We start from the raw sequence: 24074 nt of genomic DNA, 5'->3' as shown, positions 1-24074 counted from the left end.
CTCTCCCCTCTCTCTCCCCCTCTCTCTCTCTCACTCTTATTTGAGTTTTGTTCCATAGCAATATGGAAAAATATCTAGATCCCCCAGGTTCAGCTGAGTTACCCCTCTGTCAGAGAGAGAGAGGAGAGATACTTGGGAATAAACGGTCAACAGAATCAATGGTAGAAAGCATAGCCTCCAATTCAGTTCTTTCACCATTGTCTCTGACTCTCTTTCATTCGGGAATCTCTCTCTCTCTCTCTCTCTCTCTCTCTCTCTCTCTCTCTCTCTCTCTCTCTCTCTCTCTCTCTCTCTCTCTCTCTCTCTCTCTCTCTCTCTCTCTCTCTCTCTCTCTCTCTCTCTCTCTCTCTCTCTCTCTCTCTCTCTCTCTCTCTCTCTCTCTCTCTCTCTCTCTCTCTCTCTCTCTCTCTCTCTCTCTCTCTCTCTCTCTCTCTCTCTCTCTCTCTCTCTCTCTCTCTCTCTCTCTCTCTCATATAGATTTGGTGAATAATAAATATTAATTGCCCTAGAAAAGACCCTAGGGTTTTCTCTCTCCTGTAGTTCATCAGTTGAATAATAACATGGTGCTACAGATCAGATGATGTATGGAGCTACCTGCTAACATTAATAACATCTTAATGATCTATCTGACACTTCAAGCAGCTAATTTAATGCTTTACTGGCCACACACACACACACACGCACACGCACACGCACACACACACACACACACACACACACACACACACACACACACACACACACACACACACACACACAGGCCAGCTATGAGAGTAGCCAATCAGAGAGAATAATTACCTGGCCCACTGTACTGATGCAAAACCTATTCATCAACAGATCTATATACACACACACACACACACTCCGGGCACACACACACACACACACACACACACACACACACACACACACACACAGTCACTCACCGCATCCTCCTCTCCACTGCGACTGGGGAGCCCTCCACCTCGCCGAACGAGTCATCTGTGGGGGGGTCGGTGGCATCTGTGGGAGGGTCACTGATGTGGTCAATGTGGTCACTAACGTGTGACAGCGACGATTTAGATGGAGAACTCTGTCTGGGGGCCGGGGTCGGAGCTGGGGGAGGAGAGGGGGACAACGACTGTCTCTCTTTAGTTTTATTGATGATAATGATGATGATGATGATGATGATAGCTAAAAGATGAATTGCAACAACACATGCAATAAAAATAAATTGATCAATTGATCAACTGAGATACAGAAAGTAAACAAGACTGGGAGTGGAGGCAAACATGGAGGTGGAATGAGGGCTGGAGGGAACTTCCAAACAGAAAGTCCTCTCATATACAACCAGCCAGGTGTAGGTACATACGTGAGTTAGTGGAGGGCGTGGTAGAGGTGACAGGAGTGAGGTTGAGCTGAGAGATGTCGAAGTCGTCACAGTCGTCTGTATCGGTGACGGTCCCCACGCGGCTGAAATAGGAACTGAAGGCCTCTGAGGTCCCTGCTAGACTTTGGTGCTGGTCCCCCATCTTAGCAGGCATGGCAGGGGGCTTCGCTAGCTGGAAGTCCTTAAACATCTCCTACAGAGAGAGTAGAAGATGTTAAAGACACACTATGTGAGACGTTGGCCAATAAAAAGCTGTTGTATAGAGCTTGTGTGTCGTGGCCAGGCCATTACTCTAAATGTGACTTGACTCTCCATTGATTTGTTTGGTTGAAATAAAATCACTGGAATAAAATGATCCTACCTTGCTCATCTTCTGCCGCTGCCTCTCTGCATGCTGTGGACTGGAGGCTGATGAGGGGGCGGGGTTCGAGGCAGCGCCGGCAGATGATAGGCCGTCGCAGGGTTGATTGACTGGGAGGAACATGGCAGGCAGAGACCCTGGCTGGGTTGGGAGGTAGGCTGTAGCAGGGAACCCTAGACACAGGAAAATACACTTTACTGTGTGTGTGTGCGTGCGTCTGCGCGTGCGCATGCATCCCTGTGTGTGTGCGTGCATGTATGTATGTGCATGCGTGTGTGTGTGCGTGCGTGCATACGTACATGTATGTGTCTGTGTGCATATACCTGCTCCAGTCATGGCGGCCCACTGCTGCTGTGTAGCAGGGAAGAGGTTGGCCTGGCCCCAGATGAGAGGCTGGCCTCCAGGCAGGACCTGGGCCACAGGGAGGGACTGACCCAGGGGGGACGGGACCCCGAACAGAGGACCTGCCTGGGCTGCAAACGCCTGCTGGGACCACACATGACCTGGAGGTACCGCTCCCATCGTCACATAACCTAGACACAGAGAGGAGAGGAGAGAGTTGTACTCATGCACAAACACACGCACAAACACACATAAACACACACACACAGAGTACCCCATGTACCACCTCAGCAGTGACCGAATTTAGCCTGTGGTTGATGTTGTGTCTTAATGGTTCTGCTGAACTATGATCATTACATCCACGATGAGCATCAGTCATATCATGTACAGATCTATTCAGACCGTCACACAGACTCATGAAAATGTACAGATTCATAGTTGTTCCAGCTCTGCTCCAAAGAGGACAGCAGAGGACAGAAGAAGAGAGGAGAAGAGAGGGGAGAGGAGAGAAGAAGAGAGGAGAAGAGAGGGGAGAGGAAGGGAGAGGAGAGAAGAGAAGAAGAGAGGAGAAGAGAGGGGAGAGGAAGGGAGAGGAGAGAAGAAGAGATGAGAGAGGAAGGGAGAGGAGAGAAGAAGAGAGGAGAGAGAGAGGGGAGAGGAAGGGAGAGGAGAGAAGAAGAGAGGAGAAGAGAGGGGGGAGAGGAGAGAAGAAGAGAGGAGAAGAGAGGGGAGAGGAAGGGAGAGGAGAGAAGAAGAGATGAGAGAGGAAGGGAGAGGAGAGAAGAAGAGAGGAGAAGAGAGGGGAGAGGAAGGGAGAGGAGAGAAGAAGAGAGGAGAAGAGAGGGGAGAGGAAGGGAGAGGAGAGAAGAAGAGATGAGAGAGGAAGGGAGAGGAGAGAAGAAGAGAGGAGAAGAGAGGGGAGAGGAAGGGAGAGGAGAGAAGAAGAGAGGAGAAGAGAGGGGAGAGGAAGGGAGAGGAGAGAAGAATAGAGGAGAAGAGAGGGGAGAGGAAGGGAGAGGAGAGAAGAAAAGAGGAGAAGAGAGGGAGAGGAAGGAAGGGAGAGGAGAGAAGAAGAGAGGGGAGAGGAAGGGAGAGGAGAGAAGAAGAGAGGGGGAGGAAGGGAGAGGAGAGAAGAAAAGAAGAGAAGAGAGGGGAGAGGAAGGGAGAGGAGAGAAGAAGAGAGGAGAAGAGAGGGGAGAGGAGAGAAGAAGAGAGGAGAAGAGAGGGGAGCGTTCTTACCTGAGGGTACGGAGGCAGGGTTGAAGGGGGTGAAGAGTTCGGTTGTGGGCTGCAGGCCCAGAGAGGGGTCCAGGGTGTTGGCTGGAGAGGCAGGGGTCTGAGGGAAGAGAGGAGAATGGGGAGGAACAGGTGAAAATTACTTTCCACCCTCCGGGGAACTAAACAGACACACACACACGCAAAACAGTGGTCTAACTACGCCCTGATCAGATGTCGGGAGTGTGCGAGAGGGGGGTGTACTCACCGAGGGGGAGTAGATGTCCGGGAGTGTGGAGATGTCTCCAAAGAGCTCTAATTGGTTGATATTCTGCCAATCAGAAAGAGAGTTCACACCTGTCAGACGTCAAGCTACAATAGAAAAGTCAGTGTTGCATGTCCCAACACACGTGCAACACGCGTCACAAAAATACAGAACACACAACATGCCAGACGCGACCTGGTACCTACCTCTGGCGGCCACAGTGACGTCATCAAACTGCACCACAGGGTGATGATATCATGAATGAATGGAGTGATATGATTGTTGGGGCAACATACAGTACCTACCTGATCCAAGTTACCCTAATCCACAGTATCTCTTGTCCCTTAACTTCAATCTCTCTATACATGTCTATCTACATTTCATATCTCTATATATGTCTCTCTACATTTCATATCTCTATATATGTCTCTCTACATTTCATATCTCTCTATACATGTCTCGCTACATTTCATATCTCTCTATATATGTCTCTCTACATTTCATATCTCTCTATATACAGTATGTCTCTTTCAATTTCATATCTCTCTATATATGTCTCTCTACATGTCATATCTCTCTATACATGTCTCTCTACATTTCATATCTCTCTATACATGTCTCGCTACATTTCATATCTCTCTATATATGTCTCTCTACATTTCATATCTCTCTATATACAGTATGTCTCTTTCAATTTCATATCTCTCTATATATGTCTCTCTACATGTCATATCTCTCTATACATGTCTCTCTACATTTCATATCTCTCTATATATGTCTCTTTCCATTTCATATCTCTATATATGTCTCTCTACATTTCATATCTCTCTATACATGTCTCTCTACATTTCATATCTCTCTATATATGTCTCTCTACATTTCATATCTCTCTATATATGTCTCTCTACATTTCATATCTCTCTATACATGTCTCTCTACATTTCATATCTCTATATATGTCTTTCTACATGTCATATCTCTCTATACATGTCTCTCTACATTTCATATTTCTCTATATATGTCTCTTTCCATTTCATATCTCTATATATGTCTCTCTACATTTCATATCTCTCTATATATGTCTCTTTCCATTTCATATCTCTCTATATATGTCTCTCTACATTTCATCTCTCTATACATGTCTCTTTCCATTTCATATCTCTCTATATATGTCTCTTTCCATTTCATATCTCTCTATATATCTCTCTACATTTCATATCGCTCTATATACAGTATGTCTCTTTCAATTTCATATCTCTCTATATATGTCTCTCTACATTTCATATTTCTCTATATATGTCTCTCTACATTCCATATCTCTCTATACATGTCTCTCTACATTTCATATCTCTCTATATATGTCTTTCTACATGTCATATCTCTCTATATATGTCTCTCTAACATTTCATATATCTCTATATATGTCTCTCTACATTTCATATCTCTCTATATATGTCTCTCCATTTCATATCTCTCTATACATGTCTCTCTACATTTCATATCTCTCTATATATGTCTCTCTCCATTTCATACCTTTCTATATATGTCTCTCTCCATTTCATACCTTTCTATATATGTCTCTCTCCATTTCATATCTCTATATATGTCTCTCTCCATTTCATATCTCTATATATGTCTCTCTCCATTCCATATCTCTCTATATATGTCTCTCTCCATTTCATATCTCTATATATGTCTCTCTCCATTTCATATCTTTCTATATGTCTCTCTCCATTTCATATCTTTCTATATATGTCTCTTTCCATTTCATATCTCTATATATGTCTCTTTCCATTTCATATCTCTATATATGTCTCTTTCCATTTCATATCTCTATATATGTCTCTCTCCATTTCATATCTCTCTATATATGTCTCTCTCCATTTCATATCTTTCTATATATGTCTCTCTCCATTCCATATCTCTCTATATATGTCTCTTTCCATTTCATATCTTTCTATATATGTCTCTCTCCATTACATTTCTCTCTAACATCGCTCATCACATTCTTTCTAGCATTAATACGGTATTTAGCCCTGTGGAGCCCAGAGAAAAAAGGAGACTATTTTTAGTTGTTAAAGATGTGAGGCTTTACATGGTCAGAGATTAGCATAAATCAGAGATACGGTCAATCAGAGCCATTTATATAGAGCTAGATCTATCTCCAGCATTCTGCTGTTCAGGGCTCTGGGGATCATGTCTGCACAGACACTTCTTAGAATATCTGCTTTCTGGCTCCACAAGTTAAACTGATAAGTCACACAGACCATGGCACTCTTATTATATTCTAAAGCTTATAGTGTGTGTGTTCTATCTATCAGATAATGGATCACAAAGAGCGTGTCGTTTCTAGCCATACGGCTGAATGCTGTATTTCTGCTGTTAGTGAGAGAGGAGGAGATATGTACATACTGTTACTGATAGAAAGACAACACTCACAGTACGAGGGAGATACATTACCCTGTCTTTCTTTCAACCCTGAACTTACTGACATCTATGGCTGATAGTTTTAGTCTGAATACTGAGCTGAGTATATCCTGTGTGTTATTAATGAGCTGTGAGGAGTACTGAGCTGAGTATATCCTGTGTGTTATTAATGAGCTGTGAGGAGTACTGAGCTGAGTATATCCTGTGTGTTATTAATGAGCTGTGAGGAGTACTGAGCTGAGTATATCCTGTGTGTTATTAATGAGCTGTGAGGAGTACTGAGCTGAGTATATCCTGTGTGTTATTAATGAGCTGTGAGGAGTAGAATAATAGCTAACTATGAAATAACACATATGGAATCATGTACTAACCAAAAGTGTTAAACAAATCAAAATATATTTTATATTTGATTTTTCAAAGTAGCCACCCTTTGCCTTGATGACAGCTTTGCACACTCTTGGCATTCTCCCAACCAGCTTCACCTGGAATACATTTCAATTAACAGTTGTGCCTTGTTAAAAGTACATTTGTGGAATTTCTTTCTTAATGCGTTTGAGCCAATCAGTTGTGCTGTGACAAGGTAGGGTGGTATACAGAACCTGCCCATCATTACGCACACCTGTCACCATCGTTACGCGCATCAGCGCTTCATTGGACTCACCTGGATTCCATCACTTTATTGATTGCCTCCTCTTTATCTGTCTATTCCTCAGTTTAATCCCCGTGTTAATTAATGTCGTTCTGTTTCCCTCGTCCAGACGCTGTCCATGTTTTGTTTCATTTCTGTTATTAATAAAATAAACTCCCTGTACTTGCTTCTCGTCTCCCAGCGTCTGTCCTCACACCGCCACAGGAAAGGAAGACCCAGTTACCTCTGCTGCAGAGGATAAGTTCATTAGAGTTACCAGCCTCGGAAATGGCAGCCCAAATAAATTATTCACAGTGTTCAAGAAAAAGACACATCTCAACACCAACTGTTCATTGGAGACTACGTGAATCAGGCCTTCATTGTCGAAATGCCGCAAAGAAACCACTACTAAAGTACACAAATAACAAGAAGAGACTTGCTTGAGCCAAGAAACAAGAGCAATGGACATTAGACCAGTGGAACTCTGTCCTTTGGTCTGATGAGTCCAAATTTGAGATTTTTGGTTCCAACCGCCGTGTCTTTGTGAGATGCAGAGTAGGTGAACGGATGATCTCCACATGTGTGGTTCCCAACATGAAGCATGGAGGAGGTGGTGTGAGGGTGCTTTGCTGGTGACACTGTCAGTGATTTATTTAGAATTCAAGGCACACTTAACCAGCATGGCTACCTCAGCATTCTGCAGTGATGCGCCATCCCATCTGGTTTGTGCTTAGTGGGACCATAATTTGTTTTTCAACAGACAATGACCCAAGACACTTCCAGGCTGTGTAAGGGCTATTTGACCAAGAAGTAGAGTGATGGAGTGCTGCATCAGATGACCTGACATCCACAATCACCTGACCTCAACCCAATCGAGATGGTTTGGGATGAGTTGGACTGCAGAGTGAAGAAAAGGCAGCCAACAAGTGCTTAGCATATGTGGGAACTCCATCAAGATGGTTGGAAAAGCATTCCAGGTGAAGCTGGATGAGAGAATGCCAAGAGTGTGCAAAGCTGTCATCAAGGCAAAGGGTGGCTACTTTGAAGAATCTCAAATGTAAAATATACTTTGATGGTCACTTTTTTGGTGAGTAGGTGTGTCCAAACCTTTGACTGGTTCTGTATGGGATTACTTTCAGTTAGTGTGGGTAGATTTATTTCCACTATCATTTGCCCTTATAACCCTGGTTGCACCCAGATAGTTGTACATGAAGACTATAGAGTTGAGAAGGCTAGTCCTTCATAATGCACCTTACCTGTGGAGTCCATACACTGTCCATATCCATGAGATCTATCAGAGACTGTTGTTGTGGCTGTTGTGGCTGTTGTTGTTGTTGTTGGTGACCATTTTGAGCATTCTGCACAGTCAAATGAGATGGAGGATGCCGGGATGAGATAGAAACACAGACACAGAAATGATGTATCACACACTCAAACATAAACAGACATATGGAGACAGGGTGAGTTGAGGTGGAGGGATGGAGCATTACATGTAGGTACCTTTACTGTTCGCACACACACACACACACACACACACACACACACACACACAGAGCTCATCACATCCAATTCCTGCTCTCTTTCCTCCATCTCGCTCTCTCTGCCCATCCCTTGCTCCTCATCACTGCGACAACCACCTATCAATTAGCGGTCTCCAAGGAAACAGTAATTAGCATGGGCATGTGTTTGCATACGATTAACGCAGCCCCCTTAATTAACGCCCACCTCCCTGATCCCCTGCTGTCTCGCTGAACACACACACACACACACACACACACACACCACACTAGACCGAATACACACACAAACAATGCATGCATGGACACACACACACTATCCCACTTGTGCTTCATTGCCAGATGACAATAGGCTGACCTCTTTTGGGTCATGGCCAGGGAATGAGCCATGTTAAACCAACAGACTGTGTAAACTCACACAGGGTCAAGGACTCCGGAGATTAAAGTAGTCATGTGTGTGTGTTTTACATGTGTGTGTATATGTGTGAGTGTGTTCGCGCGTGTGTATTCATGCGTACGTGCACGCGTGTGTTTGTATGTGCGTGCCTTTGTGTGTGTGTGTGTGTGTGTGTGTGTGTGTGTGTGTGTGTGTGTGTGAGTGTGTGTTTGTGCGTGCATGTGTGTGTGTGTGTGTGTGTGTGTGTGTGTGTGTGTGTGTGTGTGTGTTTGTATGTGCGTGCTTTTGTGTGTGTGTGTGTGTGTGTTTGTATGTGCGTGCCTTTTGTGTGTGTGTGTGTGTTTGTTATTGGTTCATTATTGGTTAATAGCATTGAGAGACAGAAGGTGACAGTCTAAATAACAGTGGAAGCTTAGACAGAGGTGACAGTCCAAATAACAGTGGAGCATAAGGTTTAGACAGAGGTGACAGTCTAAATAACAGTGGAGGTTTAGACAGAAGGTGACAGTCTAAATAACAGTGGAGCATAAGGTTTAGACAGAGGTGACAGTCTAAATAACAGTGGAGGTTTAGACAGAGGTGACAGTCTAAATAACAGTGGAGGTTTAGACAGAGGTGACAGTCTAAATAACAGTGGAGGTTTAGACAGAAGGTGACAGTCTAAATAACAGTGGAGGTTTAGACAGAAGGTGACAGCCTAAATAACAGTGGAGATTTAGACAGAAGGTGACAGTCTAAATAACAGTGGAGGTTTAGAAAGAGGTGACAGTCTAAATAACAGTGGAGGTTTAGACAGAGGTGACAGTCTAAATAACAGTGGAGGTTTAGACAGAGGTGACAGTCTAATTAACAGTGGAGGTTTAGACAGAAGGTGACAGTCTAAATAACATTGGAGCATAAGGTTTAGACAGAAGGTGACAGTCTAAATAACAGTGGAGGTTTAGACAGAAGGTGACAGTCTAAATAACAGTGGAGGTTTAGACAGAAGGTGACAGTCTAAATAACAGTGGAGGTTTAGACAGAAGGTGACAGTCTAAATAACAGTGGAGGTTTAGACAGAAGGTGACAGTCTAAATAACAGTGGAGGTTTAGACAGAAGGTGACAGTCTAAATAACAGTGGAGGTTTAGACAGAAGGTGACAGTCTAAATAACAGTGGAGGTTTAGACAGAAGGTGACAGTCTAAATAACAGTGGAGCATAAGGTTTAGACAGAGGTGACAGTCTAAATAACAGTGGAGGTTTAGACAGAGGTGACAGTCTAAATAACAGTGGAGGTTTAGACAGAGGTGACAGTCTAAATAACAGTGGAGCATAAGGTTTAGACAGAGGTGACAGTCTAAATAACAGTGGAGGTTTAGACAGAGGTGACAGTCTAAATAACAGTGGAGGTTTAGACAGAGGTGACAGTCTAAATAACAGTGGAGGCTTAGACAGAGGTGACAGTCTAAATAACAGTGGAGGTTTAGACAGAGGTGACAGTCTAAATAACAGTGGAGGTTTAGACAGAGGTGACAGTCTAAATAACAGTGGAGGTTTAGACAGAGGCGACAGTCTAAATAACAGTGGAGGTTTAGACAGAAGTGCCCTACTGGCTATAGTACAGTATTACAACCCCTACAGATACACACAGGCCTGGTAAGCACAGATAAAAGCCATTAAGTCTCAGTGGTGTGTGGTGGTAAAGGAGAGCAGTAGGGCTGTGGGATCTCACTAGTATACATACTATAAGCCTCTTAGCACTGCTGGGATAATACAGGAACACAGGACAGAACTGACTGCCACAATCCACACCGTCTGACTACGACTACACAATGTGTGTGTGTTCTGCAGTGTGAGCTAGGAGAGCCCAGTGGAAGTACAGGGGGAACAGTGAGCAGGGCAGATTTTGACAACGAGGCCCCCTCCCTACCATTAGGATCTTTGGTTTTTAGACAGGTGTCAGAGATGGAGTAGCAGGCGCAGAATAGCTATGAGGTTATGAGGATGGAGTTATTAGCTGATGAAACAGAGAGATGTTTAACTACCATGTTTAATAAGATCATAAAGGAGACGGAGAGTTATGGTGCATCCTGACAACGGTCAAGGTCAACTGGAATGACGCACACCCACACTCACACCCACACACACACACACACACATACAGGTGTGCACATGCACATACATACACTCTCTCTCCCTCTTACCAATCTCTTCGTTCTAGTATTGTCAGTCCATGCATGTTTGTTCGTTCACCAGCAGACCACCGCCAGCCATGCATCACCAAGGCACCACACTGCATGCAATGCACACACACCCCTGCCACCACACTGCATGCAATGCACACACACCCCTGCCACCACACTGCATGCAATGCACACACACCCCTGCCACCACACTGCATGCAACCAGCACCAAGCAAAGAGGAAATCCCACCCACTCTAATTAACATACACAGCGACTCCACCCACACTCCCACAAAGCCACAGCACAGCACAGCACAGAGCCAAAGCCACGGCACAGGATATGCACAGGCAACACCATAGCACCAAAGGGCACACAGGCACACAGAGCTGGACTCACTGGGTGTCTCTTGGGGACGTCATATACCCCCTCCTTCTGTTGACTGGTCGGAACCTGGACAACCAACCAACCAATCACCACACAACAGCCCACCAACCACACGTTAGCTTTTGTTAACATGACAACCTTAATGTAATGTACTAGAAAGTACCGGTTGCAGGAAATACCAAAGCAATACAAGACTATAAAATAAAGCCTTACGCGACAGTCAAATGTAGACTAAAGCCTGGACATTGTCAGGACTGACGGACAACATTAACTGAGAATGACAAGTCTCTTATGGCTTGCATCTGAGTGTGTGTCTGTGCGTCTATATGTGCTCGTGCATGTGTGTGAGAGTGATGTAATCTGTATTAAAATCTATGAGTTGAGGCTTCATTCCGAGTAATCTGTGGACTATCAGCAGCTCTCTTCCTCTCCCCGTCTTCTATCTCTCACCCTCTCTCACTCCCTCTCCCCGTCCTCTCTCTCTCACTCCCTCTCCCCGTCCTCTCTCTCTCACTCTCTCTCCCTGTCCTCTCTCTCTCCCCGTCCTCTCTCTCTCCCTCTCCCCGGCACCACTCTCTCCCCCGTCCTCTCTCTCTCTCACGCTCCCTCTCCCCATCCTCTCTCTCTCCCTCTCCCTGTCCTCTTCCCTCTCCCCGTCCTCTCTCCCTCTCCCTGTCCTCTCTATCTCACTCTCTCTCTCCCTTTCCCCGTCCTCTCTCTCCCCGTCCTCTCACTCTCCCCTCTCCCCGTCCTCTCTCTCTCTCCCTCCCCGTCCTCTCTCTCTCTCCCCTGTCCTCTCTCTCCCTCCCCGTCCCTCTCTCTCTCTCCCTCCCCGTCCTCTCTCTCTCTCCCTCCCTCCCCCCGTCCTCTCTCTCTCTCCCTCCCTCCCCGTCCTCTCTCTCTCTCCCTCCCCGTCCTCTCTCTCTCCCTCCCCGTCCTCTCTCTCTCCACCCGTCCTCTCTCTCTCCCCCATCCTCTCTCTCCCCCTGCCTCTCTCTCCCCGTCTCTCTCTCTCCCTCTCCCCGTCCTCTCTATTTCCCTCCCCGTCTCTCTCTCTCTCCCTCCCTCCCCCGTCCTCTCTCTCTCTCTCTCTCTCCTCTCTCTCTCCCTCCCCCTGTCCTCTTTTTCTCTCCCCGTCCTCTCCCCTCCTCTCTCCCCCTCTCTCTCTCTCCCCGTCCTCTCTCTCTCCCTCCCCCGTCCTCTTTTCTCTCCCCGTCCTCTCTCTCTCCACCGTCCTCTCTCTCTCCCCCGTCCTCTCTCTCCCTCCCCCCGTCCTCTCTCTCTCTCCCCCCGTCCCTCTCTCCCTCCCCTGTCTCTCTCTCTACCCCGTCCTCTCTCTCTACCCCGTCCTCTCTCTCTCCCTCCCCCCTCTCCCCTGTCCCCTCTCTCTCTCCCCCTGTCCTCTCTCTCTCCCTCCCCCCGTCTCTCTCTCTCCCTCCCCCCGTCCCTCTCTCTCCCTCCCCCCGTCCTCTCTCTCTCTCCCTCCCCCCGTCGTCTATCTCTCCCGCTCCCTCCCCCGTCCTCTCTCTCTCTGCCTCCCTCCCCGTCCTCTCTCTCTCTCCCTCCCCGTCCCTCTCTCTCTCCCTCCCCGTCCTCTCTCTCTCTCCCCCGTCCTCTCTCTCCCCCCCGTCCTCTCTCTCTCCCCCTGTCCTCTCTCTCCCCCGTCCTCTCTCTCTCCCTCTCCCCGTCCTCTCTCTCTCCCTCCCCTGTCCTCTCTCTCTCTCCCTCCCTCCCCCATCCTCTCTCTCTCCCCCGTCCGTCTCTCTCTCTCTCCCTCCCCCGTCCTCTTTTTCTCTCCCCCGTCCTCTCTCTCCCTCCCCCCCGTCCTCTCTCTCTCGCCCGTCCTCTCTCTCCCTCCCCCGTCCTCTCTCTCTCTCCCCCTGTCCTCTCTCTCCCTCCCCGTCCTCTCTCTCTCTCCCCCCGTCCTCTCTCCCCCCCCCGTCCTCTCTCTCTCCCCGTCCTCTCTCTCTCCCCATCCTCTCTCTCTCCCTCCCCGTCCCCTCTCTCTCTCCCTGTCCTCTCTCTCTCTCCCTCCCCTGTCCTCTCTCTCTCCCTCCCCCCGTCCTCTCTCTCTCTCCCTCCCCCCCGTCCTCTCTCGCTCCCCCTCCCTCCCCCATCCTCTCTCTCTCTCCCTCCCCCGTCCTCTCTCTCCTCCCCGTCCTCTCTCTCCCTACCCCCCCATCTTTTCTCCCTCCCCCCGTCCACTCTCTCCCCCCCCTGTCCTCAAATCTCTCCCTCCCCCATCCTCTCTCTCTCTCTCCCTCCCTCTGAGCCCTCTCTCTCTCCCCCCCCGTCCTCTCTCTCTCTCCCTCCCTGTCCTCTCTCTCCCTCCCCCCATCCTCTCTCTCTCTCTCTCCCTCCCTCTGTCCTCTCTCTCTCTCCCCCGTCCTCTCTAACCCCCCCCGTCCTCTCTCTCTCTCTCTCCCTCCCTCCCCCATAGATAAAAACCCCGTCCTCTCTCTCTCTCCCTACCCCCCGACCTCTCTCTCTCCCCCCCCCGTCCTCTCTCTCTCTCTCCCCAGGCCTCTCTCTCTCTCCCTCCCCTGTCCTCTCTCTCTCTCCGTCCCAGATTTACCCCCAGTCCACTTCTCCCTCCCCCAGGCCACTCTTTCTCTCCCTCCCCCGCCCTCTTTCCCGGCCCCCAGTCCTTTCTCTGTCCCCCTCCCTCCCCCATCCTCTTTCCCCCCAGTCCTCTCGCTTCTCCCTCCCTCCCTCCCCCATCATCTCTCTCTCTCCCTCCCAGGCCACAGATTCTCCCTCCCTCCCCATCCTCTCTCTCTCTCCCTCCCCGTCCTCTCTCTCTACCTCCCAGACCCCCGTCCTCCTCTCTCTCCCTCCCCCCCTCTCTCTCTCTCCTCCCCCCAGGCCTCTCTCTCCCTCCCCATCCTCTCTCTCTCTCCCTCCCTCCCCATAGATTTCTCTCCCAGGCCCCATCCTCTCTCTCCCTCCCTCCCCCATCCTCTCTCTCTCTCCCTCCCCCATCCTCTCTCTCTCTCCCTCCCTCCCCCATCCTCTCTCTCTCTCCCTCCCTCCCCCGTCCTCTCTCTCCCGGCCCCCACAGCGTCCTATCTCTGTCTCTCTCCAATATAGAGTGGCACAATGTGGTCTTATCAGAGAGAAACATGCAATAAACTGGTCTGTCTGTGGTTGTGTCTCAAATAACAGCATATTCCTCATGTAGTGCACTACTTTTGGCCAGAGCCTGGGTATTAGGGTCTATTGAGACACAGCCATAGAGAGAGAGAGAGAGACAGAGTGATACAGGTCTCTATATGTGTTATCTGCGTTCTGTTCGATTAACTGATGATTTATTGTCCCTGACGTGTCAGACTAACAAACTAATCCACCTGATTGATCTGTTGTGAATGGAAACGTAAATAAAAACCTAATGGGACAAACATTTCTGTCCATCATAACAGTCTGACGACCACAGATTTACCCGGCCAGGCCACAGATTTACCCGGCCAGGCCACAGATTTACCCGGCCAGACCACAGATTTACCCGGCCAGGCCACAGATTTACCCGGCCAGACCACAGATTTACCCGGCCAGACCACAGATTTACCCGGCCAGGCCACAGATTTACCAGGCCAGGCCAAACTTAACCCGGCCAGGCCACAGATTTAATGCCAGACCACAGATTTACCCGGCCAGACCACAGATTTACCCGGCCAGGCCAAGATTAACCCGGCCAGGCCACAGAGTTTTACTTAACCCGGTCAGACCACAGATTTACACGGCCAAACCACAGATTTACCCGGCCTTAACATTCAGAGTTAGGCCACAGATATACCCGGCCAGACCACAGATTTACTAAACCGGCCAGGCCACAGATTTACCCGGCCAGGCCACAGATTTACCCGGCCAGGCCACAGATTGAACACCGGCCAGGCCACAGATTTACCCGGCCAGGCCACAGATTTACCCGGCCAGGCCACAGAGTTAACACCTAACCAGACCACAGATTTACCCGGCCAGGCCACAGATTAACCCCGGCCAGGCCACAGATTTACCGGCCAGGCCACAGATTTACCCGGCCAGACCACAGATTTACCCGGCCAGACCACCTGTGATACAAGTTGGAATTCGTCATCCTCAGGAGATGATGTGGAAACCAGCCACTAGGGTCAACGGTGAGCGCTGTTACCTTCAAGTAGGTTTCGGTTTTGCTGGGCGGAAGCATCTGCCTCTGGTGCCAAAGGTTGCAGCGATAGAAAGTTGTTTTTGAGATTTGGTTTTGAGCCTATACCAAACCATGACCTTTATCGTAACCATTCAGAGTTAACACCTAACCTTAACCATTCGAGTTAATGCCTAAACTTAACCCTAACCTTAACCATTCAGAGTTAATGCCTAAACTTAACCCTAACCTTAACCATTCAGAGTTAATGCCTAAACTTAACCCTAACCTTAACCAGTCAGAGTTAATGCCTAAACTTAACCCTAACATTAACCATTCAGAGTTAATGCCTAAACTTAACCCTAACCTTAACCATTCAGAGTTAATGCCTAAACTTAACCCTAACCTTAACCATTCAGAGTTAATGCCTAAACTTAACCCTAACCTTAACCATTCAGAGTTAATGCCTAAACTTAACCCTAACCTTAACCATTCAGAGTTAATGCCTAAACTTAACCCTAACCTTAACCATTCAGAGTTAATGCCTAAACTTAACCCTAACCTTAACCATTCAGAGTTAATGCCTAAACTTAACTCTAACCTTAACCATTCAGAGTTAATGCCTAAACTTAACCCTAACCTTAACCATTCAGAGTTAATGCCTAAACTTAAACCTAACCTTAACCATTCAGAGTTAATGCCTAAACTTAACCCTAACCTTAACCATTCAGAGTTAATGCCTAAACTTAACCCTAACCTTAACCATTCAGAGTTAATGCCTAAACTTAACCCTAACCTTAACCATTCAGAGTTAATGCCTAAACTTAACCCTAACCTTAACCATTCAGAGTTAACACCTAACCTTAACCATTCAGAGTTAACACCTAACCTTAACCATTCAGAGTTAACACCTTCCCTTAACCATTCAGAGTGAACACCTAACCTTAACCATTCAGAGTTAACACCTAACCTTAACCATTCTGAGTTAACACCTAACCTTAACCATTCAGAGTTAACACCTAACCTTAAACATTCTGAGTTAACACCTAACCTTAACCATTCAGAGTTAACACCTAACCTTAACCATTCAGAGTTAACACCTAACCTTAACCATTCAGAGTTAACACCTAACCTTAACCATTCAGAGTTAACACCTAACCTTAACCATTCAGAGTTAACGCCTAACCTTAACCATTCAGAGTTAACACCTAACCTTAACCATTCGGAGTTAACACCTAACCTTAACCATTCAGAGTTAACACCTAACCTTAACCATTCAGAGTTAACACCTAACCTTAACCATTCAGAGTTAACACCTAACCTTAACCATTCAGAGTTAATGCCTAACCTTAACCATTCAGAGTTAACACCTAACCTTAACCATTCAGAGTTAACACCTAACCTTAACCATTCAGAGTTAACACCTAACCTTAACCATTCAGAGTTAATGCCTAAATGTAACCTTGAACACTTTGAAATGTAACGTTTGGAACAACTTTGAAATTTGACATTTGAGTAACATGACCTGAGTTTGTGAGAGCAAGTTGGATTTACCAACACCTGAGTCCTCTCTCCACCATCTCTCCTCCCTCTATCTTCCCTAATCACTCTCTCTCTTCTCTCGTTCCCCTATTTTTTTTATCTCTCTCTCATTCTTCTTCATCACTCCATCTCTCAGATTGTTTGTTTCTAGAGGCAGACATCTTTTGGCTCTGTGGCACACTTCTAACACATCTTCTCGCATGTGTGTTTGTGAGTGTGTGTGTTCGTGTGTGTGTTTTAGAGCGCGCTCTATTTTCAATCCATTTTATTTAAAGATCAAACGAAAGCCTGGTGATTAATCTTTCCCCCTCCCTCATTCCCACTCCCACTTTCATCTCCGCAGGAAAAGAGAGGAGGGAAAAGAGGAAGAGGGGGAAGGAGGAGGGGTCTGCCTTACTCACAGGCCAAGAATAACACCACACACACCTCCCCCATTTCCTCATCGCCTGGAGGTGCACCCAGTCCTCCTGAGGAGAGTACCCAGTACCCAGTACCCAGTACCTAGGCCATCTCCCCTAGGATAAACTTAGTCAGATAGGCCCTGATCCCTCTCTGGACACTGGGTCTGCACCACTGCATGTTGTTGGCATAGTCTATTACCAGCCTCTGTTTCCTATGTTTTCCTGTGCATGTGTGTACATTTTTCTCTCAGGTTTCAGTTGTGTGTCTGTCAGTAGTGAAGCTGTAGGGGATGTTATTCTCTAATCATCTCTATTCCCATTGGAACCATGCTCCTGTCACTCACACAACTCCACCAATTAAATCCAAGCAGAGGGGAGGGGCTTGTACCTGATAAATGCTCTCTTCTGATTGGTCACGGATGGGCTCGTGTCCCGCCTCAAACACAATGTACTACAACACCGGCAGCAGAGGGAGGAGAGGAGAGGAGGAAGAACGAGAAAGAGAAAAATAGGAAATAGGAAATAGAAGAAAAAGGAAAAGGAAAGACTGAGAATAGGAAGCAAAGATGTGATTGGTCAAACAGAATCATCTGTGGGTCCTGCCCCCAAGCAATCCCAGATAGATACCCTCAGACACAGACACACACACACACAAAACCACAACCACACACAACTCAGTCTGTCTGACAAGAACCCTGGGACTCCCCCACAATCCCCCGCAGACACAGAGAAACAGGCAAGGCGATTGGAAAATTGGAAGAAGCATGAGAGAGAAACATTCTGATTGGATAACAGCATTATAGAAGCATTCTGATTGGTGTTTAGAAGTTACCTGGTAGACCGGATCCTCCAAATCTTCTTCCAGAATAGTCTAAAGACAGACGGACGGACGGACGGACGGAGAAGGGGAAGAGAGAAGATAGAAGAGTAGAGAGGGGATAGAAGAGTAGACAAGGATGAAATAGAGTAGAGAGGGGATAGAAGAGTAGAGAGGGGAAGACGAGTAGAGAGGGGATAGAAGAGTAGAGAGGGGTAGAAGAGTAGAGAGGGGATAGAAGAGTGGAGAGGGATAGAAGAGTGGGGAGGGGATAGAAGAGTGGAGAGGGGATAGAATACATGAGAGGGGATAGAAGATATGAGAGGGGTAGAAGAGTAGAGAGGGGAGAAAGAGAGTAGAGAGGGGATAGAAGAGTATAAAGGGGATAGAAAAGTAGAGAGGGGATAGAGAGAAGAGGGGATAGAAGAGTAGAGAGGGGGATAGAAGAGTAGAGAGGGGATAGAAGAGTGGAGAGGGGATAGAAGAGTAGAGAGGGGGGATGGAGAAGAGTAGAGAGGGGATAGAAGAGTGGAGAGAGGGGATAGATAGAAGTAGAGAGGGGATAGAAAGAAGGGGATAGAGAGGAGATAGAAGAGTAGAGAGGGGGGATAGAGGGGAAGAGTAGAGAGAGAGGGGATAGAAGAGTGGAGAGGGGGTAGAAGAGTAGAGAGGGGATAGAAGAGTAGAGAGGGGATAGATGAGTAGAGAGGGGAGAAAGAGAGTAGAGAGGGGATAGAAGCGTAGAGAGGGGATAGAAGAGTAGAGAGGGGATAGAAGAGTAGAGAGGGGTAGAAGAGTAGAAGGGGATAGAAGAGTAGAGAGGGATAGAAGAATAGAGAGGGGATAGAAGAGTAGAGGGGATAGAAGAGGAGAGAGTGGTAGAAGAGTAGAGAGGGGACAGAAGAGTCGAGAGGGGATAGAAGAGTAGAGAGGGGGTAGAAGAGTAGAGAGGGGATAGAAAAGTAGAGAGGGTATAGAAGAGTAGAGAGGGGGTAGAAGAGTAGAGAGGAGGTAGAAGAGTAGAGATGGGATAGAAGAGTAGAGAGGGGATATAAGAGTAGAGAGGGGATAGATGAGTAGAGAGGGGAGAAAGAGAGTAGAGAGGGGATAAAGAGAGTAGAGAGGGGATAGAAGATATGAGAGGGGTAGAAGAGTAGAGAGGGGATAGAAGAGTAGAGAGGGGATAGAAGAGTAGAGAGGGGATAGAAGAGTAGAGAGGGGATATAAGAGTAGAGAGGGGATAGATGAGTAGAGAGGGGAGAAAGAGAGTAGAGAGGGGATAAAGAGAGTAGAGAGGGGATAGAAGATAGAGAGGGGATAGAAGAGTAGAGAGGGGATAGAAGAGTAGAGAGGGGATAGAAGAGTAGAGAGGGGAGAAAGAGTAGAGAGGGGACAGAAGAGTAGAGAGGGGTAGAGAGTACAGAGGGGATGGTAGAGTAGAGAGGGGTGAAAGAGAGTATAGAGGGGATAGAAGAGAGGGAGAGGGGATAGAAGAGTAGAGAGGGGATAGAAGTGTAGAGAGGGGATAGAAGAGTAGAGAGGGGATAGAAGAGTAGAGAGGGGGTAGAGGAGTATAGAGGGGATAGAAGAGTAGAGAGGGAATAGAAGAGTAGAAAGGGGATAGAAGAGTAGAGAGGGGATAGAAGAGTAGAGAGGGTATAGAAGAGTAGAGAGGGGGTAGAAGAGTAGAAAGGGGATAGAAGAGTAGAGAGGGGAGGAAGAGAGTATAAAGGGGATAGAAAAGTAGAGAGGGGAGAAAGAGAGTATAAAGGGGATAGAAGAGTAGAGAGGGGATAGAAGAGTAGAGAGGGGATATAAGAGTAGAGAGGGGAGAAAGAGAGTAGAGAGAGGATAGAAGAGTAGAGAGGGGAGAAAGAGAGTATAAAGGGGATAGAAAAGTAGTAGAGAGGGGAGAGAAAGAGGGGTATAAAGGGGATAGAAGAGTAGAGAGGGGATAGAAGAGTAGAGAGGGGATAGAAGAGTAGAGAGGGGATATAAGAGTAGAGAGGGGAGAAAGAGAGTAGATAGAGGGGAGAAAGAGAGTATAAAGGGGATAGAAAAGTAGAGAGGGGATAGAAGAGTAGAGGGGTAGAGGAGTAGAGAGAGGATAGAAGAGTAGAGGGGAGAAAGAAAGTATAGAGGGAATAGAAGCGTTGAGAGGGGGTAGAAGAGTAGAGAGGGGGTAGACAAGTAGAGACGGAATAGAAGAGTAGAGAGGGGGTGGAAGAGTAGAGAGGGGATATAAGAGTAGAGAGGGGAGAAAGAGAGTAGAGAGGGGATAGAAGAGTAGAGAGGGGAGAAAGAGAGTATAGAGGGGATAGAAGAGTAAAGAGGGGATAGAAGAGTAGAGGGGTAGAGGCGTAGAGAGAGGATAGAAGAGTGAGGGCGAGAAAGAAAGTATAGAGGGGATAGAAAAGTAGAGAGGGGATAGAAGAGTCGAGAGGGGAAAAAGAGAGTATAGAGGGGATAGAAGAGTAGAGAGGGGAGAAAGAGAGTATAGAGGGGATAGAAGAGTAGAGAGGGGATAGAAGAGTACAGAGGGGAGAAAGAGTAGTAGAGAGGGATAGAAGAGTGGAGAGGGGATATAAGAGTAGAGAGGGGATAGAAGAGTAGAGAGGGGGTAGAAGAGTAGAGGGGATAGAAGAGTAGAGAGGGGATAGAAGAGTAGAGAGGGAATAGAAGAGTAGAGAGGGGATAGAAGAGTAGAGAGGGGAGTAGAAGAGTAAAGAGGGGTAGAAAGGGGATAGAAGAGTAGAGAGGGGATAGAAGAGTAGAGAGGGGATAGAAGAGTAGAGAGGGGAAAGAAGAGTAGAGAGGGGATAGAAAAGTAGAAGGGTAGAAGAAGAGGGGATAGAAGAGTGGAGAGGGGATAGAAGAGTAGAGAGGGGATAGAAGAGTAGAGAAGGGGTAGAGAGAGGGGTAGAGAGAGGGGTAGAAGAGTAGAAAGGGGATAGAAGAGTAGAGAGGGGGTAGAAGAGTAGAGAGCCAGGGTAGACAAGTAGAGACGGGATAGAAAAGTAGAGGAGGGGAGAAAAGAGAGTATAAAGGGGATAGAAAAGTAGAGAGGGGATAGAAGAGTAGAGAGGGGATAGAGAGTAGAGAGGGGATAGAAGATAGAGAGGGGGTGGAAGAGTAGAGAGGGGATAGAAAAGTAGAGAGGGGATAGAAGAGTAGAGAGGGGATAGAAGATATAGAGAGGGGTAGAAAGTAGAGAGGGGATAGAAGAGTAGAGAGGGGATAGAAGAGTAGAGAGGGGATAGAAGATATGAGAGGGGGTAGAAGAGTAGAGAGGGGATAGAAAGTAGAGAGGGGAGAAGAGTAGAGGGGATAGAAGAGTAGAGAGGGGATAGAAGATTAGAGAGGGGAAAAAAAGAGAGTAGAGAGAGGATAGGGAAGAGTAGAGAGGGGAGAAAGAGAGTATAAAGGGGATAGAAAAGTAGAGAGGGGATAGAAGAGTAGAGGGGAGAAAGAAAGTATAGAGGGGATAGAAGAGTAGAGGGGAGAAAGAGAGTATAAAGGGGATAGAAAAGTAGAGAGGGGATAGAAGAGTAGAGGGGAGAAAGAGAGTATAAAGGGGATAGAAGAGTAGAGAGGGGAGAAAGAGAGTATAAAGGGGATAGAAGAGTAGAGAGGGGTAGAAGAGTAGAGAGGGGATAGAAGAGTAGAGAGGGGATAGAAGATATGAGAGGGGTAGAAGAAGTAGAGAGGGGATATAAGAGTAGAGAGGGAGAAAGAGAGTATAAAGGGGATAGAAGAGTAGAGAGGGGATAGAAGAGGGGTAGAAGAGAGGGGATAGAAGAGTAGAGAGGGGATAGAAGAGTAGAGAGGGGATAGAAGATAGAGAGGGGTAGAAGAGTAGAGAGGGGATAGAAGAGTAGAGAGGGGAGAAAAGAGTATAAAGGGGATAGAAGAGTAGAGAGGGGATAGAAGAGGAGAGAGGGCATAGAAGAGTAGAGAGGGAGAAAGAGAGTATAAAGGGGATAGAAGAGTAGAGAGGGATAGAAGAGTAGAGAGGGGATAGAAGAGTAGAGAGGGGAGAAAAGAGAGTATAAAGGGGATAGAAGAGTATAAAGGGGATAGAAGAGTAGAGAGGGGATAGAAGAGTAGAGAGGGGAGAAAGAGAGTATACAGGGGATAGAAAAGTAGTAGAGAGGGGAGAAAGAGAGTATAAAGGGGATAGAAAAGTAGAGAGGGGAGAAAGAGAGTATAAAGGGGATAGAAAAGTAGAGAGGGGAGAAAGAGAGTATAAAGGGGATAGAAAAGTAGAGAGGGGATAGAAGAGTAGAGGGGAGAAAGAGAGTATAGAGGGGATAGAAGAGTAGAGAGGGGAGAAAGAGAGTATAAAGGGGATAGAAAAGTAGAGAGGGGATAGAAGAGTAGAGGGGGGAGAAAGAGAGTATAAAGGGGATAGAAGAGTAGAGAGGGGATAGAAAAGAGAGTATAAAGGGGATAGAAGAGTAGAGAGGGGTAGAAGAGTAGAGAGGGGATAGAAGAGTAGAGAGGGGATAGAAGATAGGGGAGAGGGAGAAGAGTATAGAGGGGATAGAAGAGTAGAGAGGGATATAAGAGTAGAGAGGGGAGAAAGAGAGTATAAAGGGGATAGAGGGGATAGAAGAGATAGAAGAGGGGATAGAAGAGTAGAGAGGGGATAGAAGAGTAGAGAGGGGATAGAAGAGTAGAGAGGGGATAGAAGATAGAGAGGGGTAGAAGAGTAGAGAGGGGATAGAAGAGTAGAGAGGGGAGAAAGAGAGTATAAAGGGGATAGAAGAGTAGAGAGGGGATAGAAGAGGAGAGAGGGATAGAAGAGTAGAGAGGGGAGAAAGAGAGTATAAAGGGGATAGAAGAGTAGAGAGGGATAGAAGAGTAGAGAGGGGATAGAAGAGGAGAGAGGGCATAGAAGAGTAGAGAGGGGAGAAAGAGAGGGGTATAAAGGGGATAGAAGAGTAGAGAGGGGATAGAAGAGTAGAAGAGAGAGGGGATAGAAGAGGAGAGAGGGATAGAAGAGGGGTAGAGAGGGGAGAAAGAGAGTATAAAGGGGATAGAAGAGTAGAGAGGGGATAGAAGAGTAGAGAGGGGATAGAAGAGTAGAGAGGGGATAAAGAGAGTAGAAAGGGGAGAGAAAGAGTATAAAGGGGATAGAAGAGTAGAGAGGGGATAGAAGAGAGGGAGGGGATAGAGATAAAGGGGATAGAAGAGTAGAGAGGGGGGAGAAAGAGAGTATAAAGGGGATAGAAGAGAGAGAGAGGGGATAGAAGAGTAGAGAGGGGAGAAAGAGAGTATAAAGGATAGAAGAGAAAGGGTATAGAAGAGGGAGGGGAGAAAAGAGTATAAAGGGGATAGAAGAGTAGAGAGGGGAGAAAGAGAGATAAAGGGGATAGAAGGTAGAGAGGGGAGAAAGAGAGTATAAAGGGGATAGAAGAGTAGAGAGGGATAGAAGAGTATAAAGGGGATAGAAGAGTAGAGAGGGGATAGAAGAGTAGAGAGGGGATAGAAGAGTAGAGAGGGGATAGAAGAGTAGAGAGGGGATAGAAGAGGAGAGAGGGGATAGAAGAGTAGAGAGGGGATAGAAGAGTAGAGGGGAGAAAGAGAGTAGAGATGGAAGAGGAAAGCCAGGAAGATCAGTGTAGTTGACAGATAGAGGCAGCAGCACCAAGCATTCCCAACAGATAATCACATAGTACACACAGAACAGCCCTGTCGCCTCCTCTTAATTATGAGTGTGTAAGTGAATGTGAGGTAAAAGTGAACGTGGTTGTGTGTACCTGGTACACAGCCTGTTCACACTGTTTGTCTTTCTGGGCTTTCTTCTCCATCTCCTCCCTCTGTTTGATGTCATAGATGAGCTGGAACAGGTCCCGGAGGTCCAGGATCACTGGTTCTGCCTGGGAGGTGGAGAGGAAGTATAACACTGTTATAGCTCTGTGGGTAACCAACCAGGTCACCCCTGATACAAGTCAGTATTCGACGTTCATCCATGGCTGAGGACGTCGGGAGAATGACGTGAAAACCAGCCTCTAGGGGCAACAGTGAGCACTGTTACTTTCAAATAGGTTTCAGTTTTTCTGGGGCGTTGTGGATGGGCTCGGGGATGGGCGTACAGAGATAATACCTAACCTTAACCCTTA

General features: G+C 47.1%; 1 protein-coding gene across 1 annotated transcript in view; it reads right to left on the bottom strand.

Annotated features, from left to right (window-relative positions):
• dab1a (DAB adaptor protein 1a) overlaps nt 1-24074 on the bottom strand; it is a 59035-nt gene that overhangs the window by 4786 nt on the left and 30175 nt on the right. The window contains 12 exon segments of the mRNA XM_042319963.1: nt 927-955; nt 958-1095; nt 1352-1562; nt 1731-1903; nt 2054-2263; nt 3312-3408; nt 3556-3618; nt 7864-7965; nt 11082-11135; nt 17521-17583; nt 17965-18003; nt 23712-23831. Of these exon segments, the coding sequence (XP_042175897.1) occupies nt 927-955; nt 958-1095; nt 1352-1562; nt 1731-1903; nt 2054-2263; nt 3312-3408; nt 3556-3618; nt 7864-7965; nt 11082-11135; nt 17521-17583; nt 17965-18003; nt 23712-23831 (1299 nt within the window).

The sequence above is a fragment of the Oncorhynchus tshawytscha genome, linkage group LG01 (assembly GCF_018296145.1).
Source record: "Oncorhynchus tshawytscha isolate Ot180627B linkage group LG01, Otsh_v2.0, whole genome shotgun sequence".
NCBI lineage: Eukaryota > Metazoa > Chordata > Actinopteri > Salmoniformes > Salmonidae > Oncorhynchus > Oncorhynchus tshawytscha.
This window is presented reverse-complemented; position numbering and strand designations above follow the sequence as displayed.